Source organism: Cottoperca gobio, chromosome 17, assembly GCF_900634415.1.
Source record: "Cottoperca gobio chromosome 17, fCotGob3.1, whole genome shotgun sequence".
Classification (NCBI taxonomy): domain Eukaryota; kingdom Metazoa; phylum Chordata; class Actinopteri; order Perciformes; family Bovichtidae; genus Cottoperca; species Cottoperca gobio.
This window is the reverse complement of record NC_041371.1, coordinates 24859458-24881041: the sequence shown is the minus strand read 5'-3', so window position 1 is coordinate 24881041 and position 21584 is coordinate 24859458. Positions and strand designations below refer to the sequence as shown.

Below are 21584 nucleotides of genomic sequence, written 5' to 3'. Positions count from 1 at the left end.
GCATAGACTTGTTACTGATATATTGGTTCTCGTGACGTCCCTAGGTGGAACTCTGGTTTTGTTACCTTAGTAAGGAAAAACTGAGGATAGCACAGTGGCCATTTATTTCTATGAGAATTTTGGTGTAATCTCACTGTAAAATCTTCCAGATCAGGCAGAGGGAAGGGGACAGTCCTGACAGTGTCGGGCAGCCTGTTCTTCTCTTTCTCTTTGTGTCTCCGCCAGCTGGTCTAACAGCTCTATAAATAGCTGTCTTTCACCTCCAGAGCCATATCAGGCTCAGAGAAAAAAGTGACAGGGATCAAGGATTACTGACAGATGAGCAGTCAATATAGAAAGAGGGGAGGGGCAGAAAGAGAGACTGAGAGGCAGAGACTGTTTGCTGTCTTTGTGACCAGTTAACCTGTTACTCAGTTAGTTGGCAAGCCAGGCCGTCAGTTGGCAGTGATGGGTGATCCAGCGACCCTAATCGAGTCCACCACATCTCCTGTCGTCACGGCAATCCCCACGTTCATGGCTGGGGAAATGCAAGGTAAGGAAAGCCTCCGCTCGAGGGCTTCTGACAAGACTGCTGCGAAGGACAAAGGAGGGAGTGTGGAGGTCATTTTGTGGACCTGGTTGCAGGGTAAAGAATGAATTGAGGAATTGAAAAAGTTGCAGGTATAGCCTCCTGAGTTCCATTTATTTTGTCCTGGAGCCGCAATTTACTCATGTGTGATAGTTTTCTGTCTTCGTAGTTCAGTAGGTGTTGTGTCAGTAGACTACAGAGGATTTTTATGGGAATATGTAATGTATCAATTGTTATGGTTAATGTTTTTGTTCAGACTGAGGTAACACTGTATCTGCGCAGTGTTAGACTCTATATTTTCATATGTGAGTACTTTGAACTATGCTCTTTAAATGTGTGTCAGATTTTGACCTAGCACCACGTAACAGACTCCAACACCTGTTAATTTTCTTTGCCACTATTTTCTCCCATCATGCATTGTGGGACTTCAGCACCCATGGAAAAGTTTATTTCATGTGTTTGTTTCTTTCTGTTTCATCCTGAGCCAGTTCTGAGGGATTAGTACATATGATTTATGATTCCTTAAAGATTAAACCAGATTTAAGTGTAAAAATGTACCATAGTCTCTTAATGTTCCTGTGTAGTGCATTAGGTCTGTCCATCTGACACTTGGATGGTTGTTTTCCTGTTCTGGAGGGATGAGTCTTGAAAATTGTGGTGGGGGAAAAAAAGGTCAACCAACACAGTTAAACAAGCCATTTATTTTGACCAGGTTCATTGTGGAAAGGTATAAACCAGTCTTAACCAATGCATTCAAGGGATGCCGTCACAAACTGTTTAGCATGTTTGATTGTTTGCGTTTCTAGAGGTATGCCAAACTTCAGTTTTTCCAGTCTACTCTTTGTCCAGTCTTGTAATTCGCTGGGAAGCCATAAGATATTGAAATGATGGATCTAAATGACACAATGGACTCTTCCTGCGCTGGTTTTTCATTTGCGTTCACCATACTGACAATGATACTAACACCGGTTTTTGCTGCTCTTTCATAGACTTTACATCATTATTTGAATGAACAGCATGACTTGAGTCTAAAAAGGGATTCCTCCAAGGAAGGTCAAGTGTAAACTTGACATCATATTCTGTCTTTGGGTTGCAGAAGGTACGAAAACCCAATTGACCAACAAGAATGGGAAGAAGGCAGACTCTGGGTCCAGCAGCAGCTTCTTCACATGGTTCATTGTCCTGGCACTGCTGGGTGTCTGGACATCTGTAGCTGTGGTCTACTTCGACCTTGTCGACTATCAGGGAGTCCTTGGTGAGTACCTGTTGCAACACACATACATTTGGAATAAAGATTAGCTGAATGTGTTCTCTTTCTGTAGTTTTTCCACCTGATGCAAGGTGTCGTAGTGAAGGCAAATGTCTTCACATATTTGTGCCGGTCTACAAACGCATGCACTTGTCATCTGCCCCTGAATAAGAACCAGTCTAACATGATATTTACCATTGTCATAACACCTAATGTCAGATCAGCACCTCACCTTGGATTGGCTCACCTGCTTATCCAAAACACTTATAAATTAGGATGCAAATCTGCCAAAAAAATGGCTTCAGATGAGTTAGTCAAATCAAGTGAAAGCAAAAATGGCCCAAGGACATCAGTCAATTTCAATAATCAATGTTGTGCTTCTCAGCCTCTTGCTTTTGTAGTCTTTGGATAAACTTATATAAACGGCATAGCTTGTATAACATCAGTTTTGTCACATTTTTTGATTGTAAAGTGTTTCTTGTTAACAAGTAGATGGTAACAGCTTTTATAGTACCATTCCAGGAACATTTATTTGACTCTCCAAACAATCAACACTCATTGGTCTGTAGCAAGTGGACCATAATTTATGGATCTCTTTACTGATTTGTACTTTTTGATGCATGACTGTTTTCTTTGATCACAGTATTCTGTCTCTCACTAATCTGCACCCTTAATAATTAATGTTGAACATGCTTGTCTGTTTAGTACTTATTTATTATTATATTATAATTATTTATGTGTATTATGAATCTCTTATTTGTTAATCAAACTATGGTTACAATATGTATGTTTTGTGTTTGCATGCAGACAAGGCTAAGGGCTTACAAATTAACCTGTCTGAGGCCTTGCAAGGTAAAAAATCTCAGGCATATTTCTTTACTCTGTTTTAATGTTAATCATTGTTGTCTGTGGCTACTGTTTGTATTCTCAAGACATTTTCCTCACTCCCTTACACTTCTCAGAGCCCTGAATCTAAAACATGATCGATGCATAACCTTCATGTTATGACAAAGTATTAGAAGATTTTTATTTTTTAAGCTGCAAGCAGTTATAGAGCAAACTGAGAGGAAAAGAAGTAAATGCAAAGTCTCATCATGTTAACTGAATGTATTTTTATAAAGACAATCATTGTTCTGTAAGTTGCACCGGTCTTATAAAGCTTGGATGTTTGTCACTGTTACACAAAATCACTATTGGAGAACATGAAATGCAAGTATTTACACACATTGAACATATTTCTGTTGACTTGATTAGAATTTTTTTAATTACAAAATATTTGTCTTTACTTGTTTCTGTCGTCATATTACAAAAATAAAATGAATACTAGATGGATCGATAGATCTCTCTCACAAGTCATGTTAAAAAGGTCATGTCATCTTAAATTGATAAAGTGGTGTTCCTCCTGAGCTGGAAACGGGTGAAGAATCTACTGCATTGATTTGGAACACACCTTTCCTCAGTTCTGTCGGCTGGTTTAGATCCAGGGCTGCTGTCTAACCTTGTTTAGTATTAAACAGTCTATCCCTTTCCGGTTTTAACTACCTACTGCTCAGTTTCCCATTTTCCCTCACATTTAAAGGAATTCACCAAGCTTTTAGCTGATTGAAATGTTGGCCAACCCACTCATTTAAATAAAGGGCACAGACACAAAATATTTGGATTTATGTGGAACGCTAGAGAGTAATAAGATAGGAAGTGGCCATTCTCTCACAAGCTTGGTGCATGTCTTTAAGTGTGTGTCTGTGTTGAATGATGCATGTAAATGTATAGTTGGCGTCATGTGTCTTTGTATTTCCTGTGAGTACAAACAATAAGTCCTACATGTGTGTTTGTTACTGCTGTAGGTAAACTGGTGGCATACGATACAGATGGCGATGGTGATTTTGATGTCGAGGATGCTAAAGTTCTGCTAGGCAAGTTGATTTATCTCTAATTTTTTTAGCGTTTACTATCTGTCTTGCATAAAGGAAAACAAAGGGTATCTATATGTCTCCAGTGACAAACATTTGAAAATCTTCACTTTATTAGTTGAGAGGTGCATAACTTTCCAGTGACGGTGCAGTCGGAACAGATTTGTTCTTTTTCAGCATTTCTGCAAGCCCCTGAACGTGTTTGTTTATTACATTAACTGGCAATTCAGGTTTATTTTGCATGACTGACAAATGTATAGCTGACTGTTACCAGAGACCATCTCATCAATGAAAAGCTGAGCTCTCCAAACCCTTATGACCTCAGTACCTCTGTGAATGTTTGTTTCCTAACTGGTTAGTAATCTAATCTAATCTAAAAACCCTTTTTGAATGTCCCCACATTAAAAGAACATTACAGTTTTAGGTCCCTACTTAAGAAGGTAGGTGCTTCGTAGTAAGGCTTTCCGACTCGATGGAGTTTTTGAAACCACTTGTTAAATGATCAAATGCAGGAAGTTAATCAGGATCAGGGGTTGGTTTATTTACTTATTATAACCAAAGGTAAATTAAGCAATTTAAAGGCAACTGAGGAGTTCAGTTGCATATCTGAAAGGTTCATGGCCAACAGTCTTGCCATTACACTGCACCATTGATTTCCTATGGGAATGTTTTCTTTTGGTATGATTGAGGATTTTTACTATTATCATTTTTGGAACATTTCTTCTCAGCGAAGCTCGCAGCATTCGAGACAGCTGGGAGAAAGTGTAGTTCCCAGTCAGTCGTCAGTGCAGTTTTCCCTGTGCGTCTTCTGCATGTTGCATGGTTTGATCCAGAAACGGCTTCAGTTCTTTTTTTCTATCTTTAGTTTATGTGACTCCCAAACATACTGAATAGTGTACACTAGTTTTGACATGTTGGACCACAGCTGTAAGAAAATGGCTTGATTCCTACAGTCAACATGTTGGCATGATGAGGTATCCTGCATATAATCTCAAAGAACCTGAACACATTAAATGGTCTCCTTTCTCTGACTCTCTGGTATGAGAATCACAAGTTGCAGTTTGCGTTCACAAGTTCTTACATAAACTTGTCTTACAAGTGAGGATCAAAAGCAGACAGTTAGTTCTTGTCTGATAATTTGCTCTTGGACAGCTTCTCTGTTGTTCCTTTCTCTGACATTTCTTTTTCTATTGCTGAATCCCATCAATTTGGTCCTCAAGATTTACTCTTGACTAGAATATAAGCATGAATTTGCTCTTTTTCCAATGTTGAAAATACTCACCATTTTGCTCTTATTGGAAACATTTAGGATGCTATTATTACACACAGCGATCTTTGCTCAAATTTCCCTGATTTGAAGTACTCTTAGATGCCAGTTCTTGCTCTGTAATCTCAGTGATTTTGATGAAGCTCGAGGCACCCTGACCGGTTTGTCCCTCTTCAGAAGGGTGGTACCTTTTGCCCAGCCCACCTTCAGCTTTTCTGTTCCACTAGCAATCCATTATCCATACTTCTGTTACCATCCCTACACCAATTAGCTTTAACAATGGTTAAAAACGTCAACTTTCTATTTGCTTCCTGGCATTATAGTGCATGCTCCTATGCATATGCTGTACTTCTCTTGCCATTTTTATTTTGAAACCTTTTGTGTCCTCTTCTTTGTCTCACTCTTGGTGTTTGAGCCCTTCTCTCTTTAGCTCAGTGTATTTTTAATGGCCTTGTATAGAACCATAGGAGCCATCTGTAATAAAACCCATTTTAATGGTTGTAAAGTACTAATTCATTTTAAACTAAAGTTTTACTAGAATACTCTTCTCCCACTTGCTTCCTGCCTGCTGATAAATTCTTGCCACCATAATAAATGTGTATTTACAGGCATGTGGCTGTGTCCACATTAAAACCCAAATTCAGTTTTTTAAATGATTTTTTTTAATATAGGGTTAACTCTTTTCTTGATTCTTGACTCTCCACATAAGTGTGCCGAACTGTCTGCTTTTTAGGTGTAGTCAGAAAATAGCTTTGTTATATGATTTTATAAACAAGACTATGAGTGATCATGTGTGACAGCCAGACTCCAGGTGCTTATGATAAATCCTTATTAGTTCCCACGCTGCCTAACGTACGCTAAACACTTATCTTACCTTCTCCTCTTGTTTCTTTCCCTCCTTTCCTCTGCTCTTAACCCTCTTTCATGATTTCATTACATCTCTTTCTCCATTTGATTCCACCTTTCTCTCTTCCTGCCTTTTTTACATTGTTTTTAAATTTCCCTTCCTTTCCCCACACCGTTCCATCTCACTTCCAAATGTTGTGCCCCCAAACTTTACCCTCCATCTGCCCATGCCCCCACCCCCCACCTCCCCTCTTGTTTGCGTAGGCCTGACCAGTGAGGGCGATGGTCAGGGTGAATCCGAGGTTCTGCAATGGTTAGAAGAAGTGGAGGAGGGCGGCTCTGATTGGTTAAACGGTTTCTTCACTTTCCTGTACGGTTTAATAAACCCCATGGAGTCCCTGGAGGAGGAAGAGCACAGTGCCTCAGGAGGACTCGTGGAGGCGCAGGAGGGGGACGAGGAGGATGAGGAGGATGAGGAAGGGTTTAGAAAAAGAGGAGCGAATGAGGATGGCAATCGGGGGCAGAAGATTGTCATAGTTGGCCTCCATAACCAATAGCCTCAAGACAACTGCAGCAGCCCAAATGTCCTCTAATGCACTTGTTTTCAACTAAAGGGTGCCAAAAGGGGGTGGGTGGTGTTAAATGTTCCCATGATATTTTCTCTGCTGTCTTTGGCGGGTTTTGGCTACTTAACCCATCCAGTCGCTTTGGATATGAATATCTCGAGTCCAACATTGTGTTGAAGGCCCAACCCATCCCAGGCTTCACCTACTGCAATCTCCAAACGGGCTTCTTTCTTCCATCAGCAGAGTCTGGAGAGGGTGAAATCCTTTTTTGAAGGAGTTTTCTACAATGTTGATCCCTGAGCTTGGACATAATACTCAGGAGCACTTTAATAAGTCCTTGTTTTTCCTTTAGAATCTAATAAAATGTTTTTTTGCACAACCCTGTTTGTAACATTAAATAACATAAACTGCGAAGATGATTTGCTCTTGGACAGCTTCTCTGTTGTTCCTTTCTCTGACATTTATTTTTCTATTGCTGCATGCCATCAAATTGATCCTCAACATTTACTCTTGACTCTGGGACTATAAGCATGAATTTGTACTTTTTACTTACTTCAAATGTAAGGCTCTTGGTTTAGTCTTGGACCGCATTTCTAGCTGGTATCAACATGCAATATGTATCTGGATTAGTACAATTGATTAATGCAGGTGAGTGTCGAGACCACATCTGGAGGTGGTCTTGCTCACATTGCGATTGGATCTCAGCCAGATGTAATTGAGTTTAGTTGGGTCTCCAATGTCTGTGTGAAGCCTACATTTATGATCACACAAATACTAAATGTGCAGACCATATCTTCACATTAAAACACAAGTTTACATCGGATTTTTAGTAATCGTTACTCGAGGAATAATTTCATCCCTAATAATAAAGTATAAACAGAACTGCAAATCCATGATCGCAAGTTCATTCCTCGGTACATCTGGCCGCCAGTGTAAGTGACTTTAGTCTAGTTAGCAAGGCTACTGAGAAGTAACCTACACATGCCTTCAGCTGTCCAAGTCTGTGATGTGAGCCTCACTTTGCACACCTTAGCAGTTCATTACGCACCATGTTTGACAGTCTGGAACTCGATTAGTAAATTAAGAAGCCAATCACAATGCAAACAAACTAGGAACAAAAAACACTTTATATACCAGGTGTGAAAGCAAAGCTCTGTGACCGGATATCAGTATTGTACACATATTGTGTGTTAATACCAGCTGGAAGCTGGAGGTTTGTAGGATTGCCTTTTTAACTTGTTGTTTATTATGTCATACCTCTGCTGGCTAACTGCGTATAACTGTAGAGACCCAATTTTCTTTTTCTTTTCTTTTCTTTTTTTAAATGGCACATTTTAACATGCCATAGGATGAAAAGCATAAGTGTCCAACTTAATAACTGCATTCCACCTAGGGAAAGCACTGTCAAGCTTACAGCTTCATGGAACTTAATGTTTTCCACTTCACCTGTGCTTTTTTTTTTTACTATGACCAGCTGAAATGCTGCTGTGGAAAAGGTCCATATGTTCTATTCTCATTTCTTTTAAACATGATACAAATGTCTCACACCTAGAGGAGTTGTCAGCCATGAAGCCAACCTGTTTGTTTAGGCCAAGGTTCAGATTTGTGACTATTCACAAGTAGAATCCATTCATGTTTAAATTCTTGCCATTCCAGTTGTTTTGTTGTGTCAAAAATGAGAGGAGTGCAGTAGAGAGGTGTGATGTGTTCAGAGTCGCTCAGGGAGTGCGTGCGTGTCAGTACTTATGCAATGAACTTAATGGCAGTTTTGAATACCATGATGACACCTGATTTTGAAACTGGCTCGTCCTGCTCTGGGGTGGAGTGACTTTGGCTTTTTTGAAGAATGAATCTACAGGATTCTATTAAAACTAACACTGGAAGATACAGGACATAACTCCTTTAATGTAAGTACCTGGTGAGGGCCTTCTTTCAGTATAGGCCTGTAAATCAATCTTCCTCCGTCATTCCTACACCCGTCGGTCCTGTCTGTTACTGATTTTATTACCAGTTGTCCTTGCATCAACTGAACTTCTATCTAATGTTTTTTTTGGGTGGGTGGAGGAAAGGAAGCAGACCCAGAGGTACCTCATATCGGTCTGGAAGAAAAGAACATTCACTCCTCCTGCCTCAGTTTCCAGTTATTGGACAAAACGATCTAAAAGCAGCTCTCGTATGAAAATTCACTACTGAGCTGTTGGTGGCCATATTGGCCTTTTTTATGGTTATTCTTTTAATTTGAAAATCTATGGCGTAATTGTAAATTCCCTCATGGTTTTCCTCAGCCATTGCAATGGGACTACAAATGACAGTTGGGGATGAAATGTCTGAGTACTATAGAGCTTTTTCATACTGAGCACATTGGCAATGAGTGCATTCCATTTAGGTGAGCTAGTTCCTGGTGTTGTGCATGCTGGCTTACTGGAACTGAGCCAGAAATGTGTTTCACATATGCTTTTCCTGATTAGCATCATGCAGCATTTCTATTTGACTTGATAGTATGGCGGAGTGTTTATAGATTGTTCATAAAGTGTAACTGATTGTGATAATGGACTGATCACTTGATGAAACCTGTGAAGAGCTTAGTGTTGTAACTCTTGTGTCGTTTGTGTGCAACATCAGATGAAAACCCTGGAGATGCAGCCAGGGGTGGAGCTAAGAAAGGTATCGTCATGCAGACACTTGCATGAAGCTGTACTGTGTAACAGTGTGGGCTAAACTAATTGAAGTTTCAATTACTCACAACTTATGTGATCTTAAATCCAGCTGAGTGTTTATTTATTCACAACCTCCCCCATGCCCCGGATTTGTGATATGAATGAGTTATTAACACGTTTTCTAAAGGATAATTTGCAGTAACTTAAAGATGTTTGGCCTAATTCTGCACTTGATTAGTATACTACATGGGTTCAACCGGTTTATGGTTCTAATATATCCACAGACATGCACACGCCTGCCCCAAGTGTGCTGATGTCCAATAACGGAGTGAATTTGAGCATGGTCTTCGTCCTACAAAACGTCAGTTTGCGAGTGGTGAAACACCAAACCGTGTTGTTGTTCATCCATCTCAGAAACCTCTCCAACCAAGGATGTGGGCTGGAAGCTTCGAGAGGCTCTAAAGCAGCAGCTGGCTATCATCCACGAACGAGTGGAGGCCAAGAAGCTGGCCAAGATGGCTCTGGCCGAGGTCAGACTGCTCCTGGCCAAAGAGGAGAAGGAGGATCTGGAGCTAGGGAGGAAGGAAATGTCGGTCAGAGTGAAGGAAAGAGTGGCCACCAGGCTGCAAGGGGAAGAAGAGAAGATGGAAAAAGAAGAGATTAAGAAGGCTCTGGAGAAACTAAGGAAGGAAAAAGAAAAACAACTAAATGAGAAGGGGGTGGCGAAAGAAGAGCATTCTGAGAAAAAGCTGGAGGGGGAGGGAAAGAAGGCACAGGAGGAAGATAAGGTGAGAGGGAAAGAGTCTGCCAAAGAAAAAAGAAAGGAGAGCAAAGCTGAGAAATCTGTCAGGAAATGAATGATATGATGGTTATGAGGAAAAAGTTGATCCCATGGTAAGCCATTTCAATGTTGGGACTGTTTGTTGCATTGGTTCGACATATATTTTCTTCAATTCCTGAGTTGGATACAAATAGCCCCTTGTGGTCTGTGCTGTGTATAGATTGAGTGGTTACCAACTGCCATCCTCTCCTCAGTCTGCTAATTTATCACTTACTGAAAAAGCTTTTAACCCAACAAATTAAAAGCTATTGTAGCATATTATATATGTTAATAACACCAACAGGGCAATAGAACTGTTGCTTTGCTGAAAGGTTAAAGGAAAAAAGCGATTTTTCTTGTTACACAGGCTTTGTTTAGTGCGACCAGTGTAGTACTGTGCTGGAAATTTGCTACACGTTTAGGTTATGAACGAACCATTCAGGAATCCCTGGTATCATGTTGATAGGGCCTACCTTCTTTTTTTTTTTTCACACAATCTGTACTTTTTTTTTTAAAAGGCTGAGGAAAGACAGATGATTGGGAAAGGATATGATTACAATTCCAGGGCTGTAAGAAGCACTGAAAGATGCTGAACATGTTTTTTTAAGTATGATGTTCATGATCATGTTAAGATTTGACTAGATTGAAAACATTAGCATATCTAATCCACCATCCACTGTTGTGAGTTTTTCTAAATTTAGGGTGTTTTCTTTTCTTTTGTCAATAAAGTTTCTGGATCCCTGCAAGTGCCTCTTTTCTAATGTGAAAGCCAACCCAATGTCTATGGAGCCACCACAATGCATGTTGGGAAGAAGCTATGAATCTTCTTGACCTCAGACCAACATTTAGTTTAGACCTACACATTTTTTTAAATGGTTATTTGTATTCGAGAAACACAAATTACTTTTCAGCACAATACATTATTGACGACTCATTTTAAAACAAATTACTTGTCAAATATTCATGTTGCAACACAAATGTTTGTCAGCTTTAGATCCGATTACACTTCAGCCAGTCGGCAAAAGAAAGCCCATGCCTTTTTAGATGCTCTGATAGGAAATGCTGTTACACATGAATGTTTTTACATCAAAGGTCCTCTACGATACAGCAGTACCATCTACACTATTTTGTATCTTCATACATGTGTGTGTATGAACACTATAACTAGGGATTTTAAATATGGGCCGATATTTTTCAATATACTTATTTTCAGTACTCTTATGTCCACACGTACATATCCTGTGTCTATAATGTACACATGCATACATATGTTTCCTGCTAGCAACATGTGCATTCATCTCATGTAGGACTGAAAGAGAAGGCTGTTGTCGTCACTTCCCGTAGTCCAGAAGCCGCTGCCCCAGTGAAGACTCCTGAAGCTGCACCGACCCCTGAAGGTAGCACACATGTTCTGTATGCACATTACATACACACTGTCCCTGCTGTGTTCCCCACAGGAACATGTTAGTAGATAGAGGAGAGGGAACACAGGTGTTGCATGGTAACGAATCTCAACACCACGGTTGTGCTCATCAGGATTTGTTATCTGTAACCGTAACCATCTGGCAGCTTCTCATGGACACCAGTTTAATGCTGTGTGTACTGGAAACACATTTCATTAGGTGGAATAGAACATGTCTTGCATTTAAATTTATTTTGATAATGACATGAAGAACTTGTATCTTGTAAAAAGGTACACTGTTAAACAACTTTTATAGCTCTACTCTTGGCTATTGAAACTCCAGCCTGCACCTCAGCAGTTGAAGAGGTATTTTACAAGATGTGCCCTCTTCTATATACCGTTTGCACTAAACATTAAAAGAATGTAAACCATAAAAGGTTTCCAGCATGCCACAAACTGAGCCAGCATTCACAACGTCAAGGCCTTGATTTTATGCACCATTTAATAATGTTATTAAAACTGTTTTTTTTGACTAAGGTTGGACAAAGTGGACAATAAGTTTTAATCAGAGAAATTGAAAGCGCAGAGCTGAAGCCACAGCTCATTCTGCTCCTGTGATGGAGCTGCTATGTACGACTGAATTAATAAATGTTATTAAAATAATTCTGCTTAGTGGTTTGTAGGTTTAACCATGCACCATGTAACATACAGAGGAGTCATCGGAGTTGAAATACTTATTTTAATAATCTGCTCAGCCAGCAAAAGAAAGCTTGTTGAATTATTAAAATGTAAACATTTTGCATTCCCAAGATGTTTGCCCTTTTCATTTTCACATAATCACATGACCTCATCCCCTCGGTCCCCAGCTGTTGTGGAGCCTGAACCTGAGCCTGTGGACGATGTGATTGAAGCTGCTGTAGCAGAGGATGCTTTTGCACCACCACCACCAGGTATGTGAATGTCTGCAAGTGACAATAGTGCTGGAAAAATGTCCATCAATGCAAGAAGTTGATAAATGCAGTGAAATGAGATTAGCCACGTTGAAATGTCTAGTTTCACTTCAGTATAGTGAGGAGTTTCTCAGTGCACGTATTGTTCAATATGCAGACCTGTGTTATCTAGCAGCTTTGGATATTTAAAATGTCAGACAAATCTTGCAGTGTTATTGCAAAGTGGCGAGCACACGTGAATACAAGTAATGTACGTAGCAGCATTAAAGGTAGTGAATATATAAAAGTACTCGAATAGTGGCGGTAATTTACAATAATAAATGATAAAGAATAAATATTGCACATGGCAGTGATAATTGCACAATAGTGATGAAAGTCTGTTTTGGTGTGGTGGTCTACCCGGGGCCGTGGTGATCAGCTTTGAGAACACTAGAAGTACTGATAAGTCCAGAGGTGTCGGTGGCAGCGGACAACTTCGAACTATAAAGTTGGTAACATTGATTTTTGGACGGTTTCACTCGCGCATTGAAGATGTCAGATTGTCACCAGAAGGACTCAACCCAGTACAAGACGGAATGGCCCCTTTGTAGGATGGACCTTGCAAAACATACTTGTGACCTTGTGTTTGTGAGAGAATCTGGTCAACTCTCTGCGTCTCCCTTTTAGAGCCTGAACCTGAGGAAGCAGCTGAGCCCGAGCCCGAGGAGACTCCTGAGGTTAGTGCAGTCCAGGTTGATTATTCTGAAACGTCCTGTTGCACACTGTTAAGTTGCTCTTTCAATCTTGATGCTTTTCAAAAACTTCTCTGTAGATGAACTAATATTTATTTAGTTAAACACTTAGTCCTTAAGGGAATCAGTTATAATTATATAATCTGTGATATTTTATACTTTGTAAAGTAAACCTGTTGATGACATTTGGATGGAATTGCTTTTCAGGTGATTGAGGAGGATCCAGAGGTGCTGGAGGAGGAGGAGGAGGAGGAGGAGGTGGCCCCTGCAGAGGAGGCATGTTGTTTTTGTTATCATACATTACATCATAATTGCTTATTGGTTTCTTATACACTGCTACGCCTGCAAAGTGAAATGTCTTTATCTTGGTGTTTGGTATGATGAAGGGAGAATCATCTCTTAACCTCCCTGCAGAAAACAAAAGATTAGCACAGCCTAAGATTAATGAGTGTATGCTCCAGTTCCAATGCCTACCTGTGCCACCTATTAGAAAGGAATGCAGCAGGAATTTAGTCATGCAAAGTCAAACATGTTTTAAAGGTGCCCCCCCTGCTGGTAAAGCAAGTATGTAGCACTTAAAATGATTTTCACTTATTTGAAGATTCTTGCTGTTCCGAGTTGTATCCTCATGATTGTTTGCATGTATAAGTCGCTTTGGACAAAAGCCTCAGCTAAATGTAATCTAAACAGTGATACACCTACAATTTGTTTCTTTTTTTTTTATAGCTGCTTTTTGTGCATTACTCAGGATTTCCATCCTACTTGACACGCAGTTAAAATGAAAAAGCACTGTCTTGGGACAACTGCTGGTATAAATATTCATTTCAGACATTTTTGACTGTTGGACCTCCATGATTACAAAAAATGCAGTAAATTAGAAATTAATCAATTGTAAGTTTAATATATAGATATACAAGCAGTATGCATGAAGATAGAAGAGGTTTCCCTCATGCAGGTATGATTTATTTATTTTTTGTGACCACTACTAAATTATTAGATAATTAATACAAAAGAACATCCTTATTGCACACGCCCCCCAAAAAAATACAAAACATAATCAAACCTTTGACAATGTTGCTTGATTTAGGCTGATCCAGTTGAAGAGATTATGGCAGACCAGCCTGAGGAGGAGGCGGCAGCAGCTGAAGAGGAAACTGCAACAGAGCAAGCTGTGGAGGAGGAGGAGGAGGAGGAGGAGGCTGCTGAAGAGGCTGTGGAGGAACTTGTAGCAGAGGTGGAGGCAGCATTCCAGGACACAGAGGAGGAGGAGGAGGAGGCTGCTGAAGAGGTGGCTTCAGATGTTGAGATGATAGAGGAAGACATTGCTCCTGCAGAAGAAGCTTTTGAGGAGCCTGCTGATGAGGAGGCAGCAGAAGCTGATGAGGAGGCAGCAGAAGCTGATGAGGAGGCAGCAGAAGCTGATGAGGAGGCAGCGCCTTCAGAAGAGGCAGCGCCTTCAGAAGAGGCAGCGCCTTCAGAAGAGGCAGCGCCTTCAGAAGAGGCAGCGCCTTCAGAAGACTCTTTTGAAGAAGAGGCTGCTCCTTCAGAAGACGCTTTTGAAGAAGAGGCTGCTCCTTCAGAAGACGCTTTTGAAGAAGAGGCAGCTCCTTCAGAAGACGCTTTTGAAGAAGAGGCAGCTCCTTCAGAAGACGCTTTTGAAGAAGAGGCAGCTCCTTCAGAAGACGCTTTTGAAGAAGAGGCAGCTCCTTCAGAAGACGCTTTTGAAGAAGAGGCAGCTCCTTCAGAAGAAGTTTTGGAAGAAGAGGCTGCTTTTGAAGAAGAGGCTGCTTTTGAAGAAGAGGCTGCTTTTGAAGAAAAGGCAGCTCCTTCAGAAGAAGCTGAGGAGAAGGCAGACGACACGGAGGAGACTCCAGAAGAAGTAGAGGAGGAACAAAGAGAACCAGGTAAAGAGGAAAGCGTAGAAGTGAAAAGACGAGGTATAAATTGTATTTGGTGCTGTCAAGAAATCCAGTTTCTGACTTTTTAAGCTCAATGTCGTGGATCAATCAACATTTTGAGTTTTAGATGATCCCGCTCTCTCCGTTAAAGGGGAACTCCTCAGCCTTACACATCGAAGTCTGTTTAAAGGTCCTGACACACCCACTGCATCTGTGAAAGCAGTCTAAAGCCGTTCCTTGAGGGAGCTCTGTGAAGTCTGTTAAATTGACTCAAGTGCTGTAACTTGAGTCGGCGTCAGTTGGGACAGAGTTTAAGTACTATAAGTTTGAACATGGAAAACAATGTGTGGTTGTGGAGAAGGATTTGAGACTTGGCATTTCACATGAATGTGGGGGTTTTGCAGGACGTAGCATTGCAAGACTGGCGAGCTCCGTAATCGTATCAGCCCATCTGTAAGAATGTAGAAGAAAAAGCCTGAATATTACAAGTTACTAGTTTTACTTATACAGTAAGTATTGGAATATTAGGCCAACTATCTAAATAATGCATACAATATGAGACATGCTTATTTGATGCACTGTCAAGTATGAAAGAGTATAGAATATACTATTAATGTTTTCTGAGGGCTTTTATTTTTGGTCAGTGGTTAGTGGACACACTCAATCTAAATGCCAAAATATTTAGTTGTACATATTTTACCAGAATAACATTGTGATGGTCAATTTGAGAATCTCCTGTAAATGTAATCAGTCCACACTGTATTGTGTGCTAGTAATCCAGTAGCAATGTTCGTTATTATCTTGAGGTAATATGCTGGTACAAGAAATCTCTCTGAACAGTGTCTGCCGAGATGTTGCCATGAATGATGATTCATGGCTGACTTTGTTTTGGTGGTGCTGAAGTAATGCGTTAACTGATTCACTTTTCAGGAGAATACATTTGGTTCATGGTTTTTAAATGTTTTTTGTTCCACAGTCACAGAGACGGAAGTAGCTGATGAAGTAGAGGAGACGGCAGAAGAAGGTGGACACACTCACTCACCTAACATCTAAAGGGGATTGATGCACTGTACATTTAATGGGCTTTGTGTGGGGACGCAATTACAATAGTTTTAAGCTCTTGTGGTTTTACTTCTGCACGTTTGTTTCTCTTTGCAGTTGCTGAGTTGGTTGAGACTGAGGAACAGATTCAGGATGAGCCCACAGGTAAACATTGTTTTTATTCAACTTTATGCTCATCGTAATGACTTATTCTGTATATGACCAAAGAATATGTTAACATTAAAGCCACAATTCCACCGCATGGTACGACTCTCCTCACAGAATTTAGTTTTGCACTGATGGTAGCTCCTCAGTGTAGGTGGGTGATCAGCTGTTGGCTGTAGCAGCGCCGCTTGAAACTTCTGTGTAAACGGGAGACTTACTGAACCCTTTGATCAACAGCCAAACACAAGAACGTCTGTTGTACGGTGTCATTTTGCCAGTAACAGTCGTTTGCTATTTAAAAAGGCTGGGTTCGTGCAGGATGTCCCGTGACGCACTAGTGCCAAATCTGGCTGACCAATCAGTGGTCTGCAGTGTTTTAACGTCACCTTTTAGTACCCGCTCAGCTCGCTTGGAAACTAAAAGTATTGGGTACTATCCACAACTGTTCCTAATGGAAAACCAAAGAGTCGGTCATACTGTGCAGTGGAAGCGCGGCATAATAATAATACATTATATTTAGAGGCGCCTTTCAGGACACCCAAGGTCGCCTTACAGTGCATTTAAAAGAAACGCAATCAAACAGTTCAAATTAGTCAAACTAACACACAATCAACTTGCTATCACAGTTTGTCAGAGTGAGTAGGCCAGTTTAAACAGGTGGGATTTGAAAGTCGTAATGGAGTCAGACTGTTTGATGTGTGGAGGCAGAGAATTCCAGAGCCTGGGCGTGGTGTAGCTAAAAGCCCTGGCTCCCATGGTGCTAAGGCGGGAGGTGGGGACAGTCAGGAGTCCGGCTGAGGATGAGTGCAGGGAGCGGGAGGGGGTGTATTCCTGGAGCAGGTCTGAGAGATAGGTGGGGGCGAGGTTGTTGAGGGCTTTGTATGTGAGCAGAAGGTTTTTGTAATTAATCAGGTGCTGAACAGGGAGCCAGTGAAGTTGGATGAGGATGGGGGTGATGATGTGGTCAGACGATTTGGTGCGGGTAATGATCCGGGCAGCCGAGTTCTGAATGATTTGGAGTCTGTTGAGTAGTTTTGTGGGTAGGCCAGAGAGGATAGCATTACAGTAGTCAATCCGGGATGTGACAAATGTATTAACCAGGATTTCAGTGCTGGATTGTGACAGGGATGGGCAGAGTCTGGAAATGTTGCGGATATGGAAGAAGGCCGTCTGGGTGATATTTTTTATGTGGGGTGCAAACGAAAGGGTGCTGTCCAGGATGACGCCAAGGCTTTTGACTTGGCTGGTGAAGGATACAGGGAATCCATCCATCATGATGTTTGGGGGTGGGGTGGTTAGGATTTTGGAGCCGATGAGCAGGGCCTCAGTTTTGCTACAGTTTAGCTAGCTGGCTAACATCTTTGTCCGTCTTTGGCCGGTACACATAAGAAGTCTAACAATGAATCCGTTAATCTGCTCATTGTTTTTATTTGGGATTAATCTTTACAACGGTATTTTATATTATATTTTATAGTGTTTTGTGACATTTTATTGGTCAACGGGTGACATCTTCAAATCATTATGTTCCACTAACCGTCCAAAACAAAGATATTCAGTTTACACTGTTATAAAAGGAAAGAAAAGCAGCAAATCCTCATTTTGGGAAGCTAGAAAGCTTGGATATATTTGCATATAAAATTACTATTTTTGAATATCAAAGTTGGCAATTAGTTGTCTATCTAACGTCAAAATGGAACTGATAGTCAGCTGCACTTTGGTTGCTTTCACAGGAGAACACATCATCTGTTGTATGAGACAAAAGTCCTTTTCAAATTCTGAATGGAATCCATTCACACAAAACTTTATTCTGCTACAGTTGCATCCAGGCTTCCTGATGATCCTTAAACAAACACTTAAAGCATTGAATTCATTATTCTAAATAACGCCTTAATTAGTATTAAAATGTCTTTGATCAGTCTTTCAAAAGTCTTAAAAATGCTAAGACATGGAATGTAGAATTTTATGAATCAATTTTTCTTTTTCTAACATTGCAATTAATTGAATTAGCCCTATACTTCTCAAATTGGCTTATACATGTTATCGTGTTTGTTTGAATATTGAACGAGAGCCTCTACCAGCGATTATGGTCTTAAATTTAATTCTAAGGGCAATTAAACAAATCTTAAATCTAACTTGCCTTAAGCTGTAGTAACCCTGGTTGTATCCGTACAATGGGAAAGCCCACCCCAGACAAATAGAAATGCCCTTTATGTCATAGAGTACATTACTCAATTGCCTTATCACACATTGTTAGACCATATCTGTACAAATTCAGACATATACCACCTATAAACATTTCCTTATCTTAGAATATAATGCTGCTTCCAACACAACATGTTCACATACAAGTGCAAGATGAGTAACATGTGACTAAACTTCCTGTTTGTGCGCTCCATAGAAACGTAGAGGCTGCCGCAGTTGTCGTGGTGACGGAGCAGGGACCCACTGACCTTGCATTAGCACCATCTGAGCGTGCTCAGAGCGATGATGCACCTCTCCACCTCCAGAGAAACAATTGAGTCATTGTGACAACACTCTCCCCCTCCCTCTGTTTTCACACCTTCCATTAAAGCTTCCTTTTGTGTGTTAATGTGAGATAATGGATGGATTGTATACTAATATGATACTCCCCTTTTTACCCTTTTTCCTTTTGAATCACAATTATTTCTTTCTTTAAGTAGAACATCCATTCCCATTTTTGTTCTGGGTGATTTAGTGTGACTGTGGCCAGAAGGTCAGGCATTGTGAACTCTGTGCTCTACCTGCAGCCAGTATACCGGAGTCTGATCTGCAAGAGCTGGAACATTAAACCGGGCTGGAGCTTTGTTTTGAAGTCCTCTCAGTGATGTAGTTTGGCTTCCTGGAGCTGAATTATGTTGCTAAGTAAACTGAGGTTCATAGCTGAGCCAGTATTTGGCAGTTCGAAGTCAGTCTCGGCGTTAGAAGATCCAGGTTTATACAGTGAGGTGACTTTGTAGGTTTAGAAGCTTCTCAGATTGAAAATGTAAACAAAACTCTTGCTCTGAACACTGCAAAATGTTTCCCTCCTGCTGATAAAAAATCTCCTTGATGGTGGTAACGAAACATATTTCAAATTTAGTAATGAAACTAATACTGTAACGATCTGCACCTCGATCGCAGGGTAAGTTCAGAATTTAAATAACATTCCATTCAGCTGTGTTTAGTTCTGGTCACAGTGTTGTAGATTCTATGCAAAGCTGTTGTGATGTCTGTCACCCACTCCCTCACCCCTCCTTTCCCAGCCAGTTTATTTACCACTCGGTGTGTGTCGACTCCAGAATGAGCCGTGTGCTAGCATGTGAATTCAGAGAAATCTTGTGTGCATTTGTGTGTGAGAGCATGTTTGCGGATGTATTCCTTATGTATCCCATAATGTTCTTGTGTTGACGAGTCTCTTTTACTAATCGGACCTTTCTGTGAGCCGTTAATGTCATGAAGTAGTTTTTGAGACCGTTCAACTTTTTTTTTCTTGTTTGTTCTTTGTGTCTGTGTTCTGTAGAATCCTAGTTCTTTTATCTTCATATTTTCAGATGAGAGTATAAAGACCATCTATCTAGACTATCGAATAATTTCTAGTATGAAGTTGTAACTTTAAACTTCAGCTCATTAAGTTTAAACTGTGATGTAAATTAGGACATCATGGATGGTGCAAAGCTGTCACACTGTGGTGTAAAGACTTTTTTTGTTTTTTAATAAATAAATACACCAGCATGATGAACATGGTTCTGGCCTAGCAGACTGATAGACAGGATAGTGACACTACAATATTTTAACCTTGTGTGATCAAGATTCCACTTTGAGTATAAGAGAGCGCTCACATAGGGTTAAATGGATCAGACGTCATATTTCCGTGGAAGTCGGCCATAACTAGCTGACACCAGTTAAATGAACCAAGATCTTTGTTTTCATCATAAGTAGCGTGTGTTTTAATTACTTAAAGGGAAACTTGATGACGCGTTTCTTTAGTCACTGTTCCCTTTTGTGATGTCAGAATTTGTGTTTTTTAAACATTGATCCATGGTAGCAGGGCCCCTGGCATCTGCAGGCCCAGAAGATCAGAGAGCAAAACATTCTCTTAAACTTGATTCCATCGCAGAACTAAGTGCAATTTGGAAAACTAAATTGAGAGCGTTATGCATCTTATTTTGAAGGCGAAGGCATAACACTAAGATAGTTTTTGGGACAATGGGTGCAGCACTGTGGAACACATTTCTGTTGTGATATTGACAATAAACAATATGTAGATCTGAAGTTTTAGGATCAATTACAACACTGTTAGTGGAAGAAGATATTGTAAAACATACCTTTTTTTTTCCTCTTTAATTTGGTGTCACTGTCCCACTTGTTTCCAGTCCTGACTTAATGTAACCACCAGATTGTTTCTATGGTGTGCAGTAGTTGTTTTTGTAGGATGTCTTGTCCACTAGCTGGTTTTTTTCTACTTCCTGACACTTTGTAAGTCGATGTGAACTGTAAAAGCTTTTTAACATTGAAGATTACAATCTTTACCAAGAGAGAGCTTCTAGATTTTTAAAAGGAACATTTTTAAAAAGGACAAAACATTTTCTGAAAATGCTTTAAAAGCTTTTTACAAAGCCATAAGCTATTCGTGACAGGCAGGTTTAAGGGGCCGTGCTACTTCGATACAATAAAACCGCAAAGCAACCACACTACAGCAACCTGCTGAAACAGATTTCTATCTTTTTCATCATTGATCTCTGATCAGAAGTCCTGAACATGCTGGAAAGGGTTGTGATGACATGGACAGCTTAGTCCCAGACAAAGGAGGTGGCAGTTGTCTGCTGGAATCGCTATAATAGCTGTGCAGTAGTACTAAGCTCCCCAGTATTAAAACTGCCTATGTGTTGTCTGCAGATCTAATACTGTCCTGTAGACGCTGACGATGGTGATTAAATTATTGTGAAGTAATGATGGATTGTGGAGATTTGAAGTGTCAGTTTTCTGTAAATGATCTGTTGCTGCAATAAAAGGTTTGGGACAACATGGCAAGGACTCCATTGTTTTTGATTTATACATTTTGTGTATGACTCCCATACCAGTCAAGCATGTAATACCCTGTGTGACAAAGGTGCAAAATCCTTGTAAAACTGTATAACTATATCAGAACAGCCCCAGTTAACTGAAGCTGTGACTGAGTATTCATCTCATTTAGAACTAGCATACAAGCACTACAGACGAGGCTCTGCTTTAACAATCTTTACAAAAGCTGCTTCTATGCAATTACTTGCCTTCATGAAATTACAAATTGAGGTTAAAGTGCTACATTTAAATGAAATCCTCTGAAAGTTTAGTGGAACATCTGACATGTTACATGGAGCTCTAACAAAACACCTTTCTTTTGTAAGGGGTCACAATTCAGGTTTGCCAACGGTTAGTTTAATCTTTAATACTTCATTGACTTTTAAAAACGGAAAAAAGCCTGGAGAGTTGGAGGAAATTAGATTATCTTAATTAAATTTTGTAGGATCAATG

The 21584-nt window shown here is 40.3% G+C and overlaps 1 protein-coding gene across 1 annotated transcript; it reads left to right on the top strand.

Annotated features, from left to right (window-relative positions):
- The first annotated feature begins 377 nt into the window (after positions 1-377).
- Positions 378-21097, top strand: LOC115022451 (fibrous sheath CABYR-binding protein-like). Its single transcript, XM_029453427.1, has 16 exons — positions 378-532; positions 1665-1823; positions 3662-3730; positions 6105-6396; positions 6543-6661; positions 9029-9070; positions 9478-9917; positions 11166-11280; positions 12152-12235; positions 12902-12951; positions 13174-13242; positions 14054-14395; positions 14432-14870; positions 15841-15888; positions 16023-16070; positions 18469-21097. Exons 1-16 carry the CDS (start codon positions 448-450, stop codon positions 18474-18476), a joined length of 2409 nt encoding a protein of 802 aa, XP_029309287.1. The 5' UTR covers positions 378-447; the 3' UTR covers positions 18477-21097.
- Positions 21098-21584: the final 487 nt, after the last annotated feature.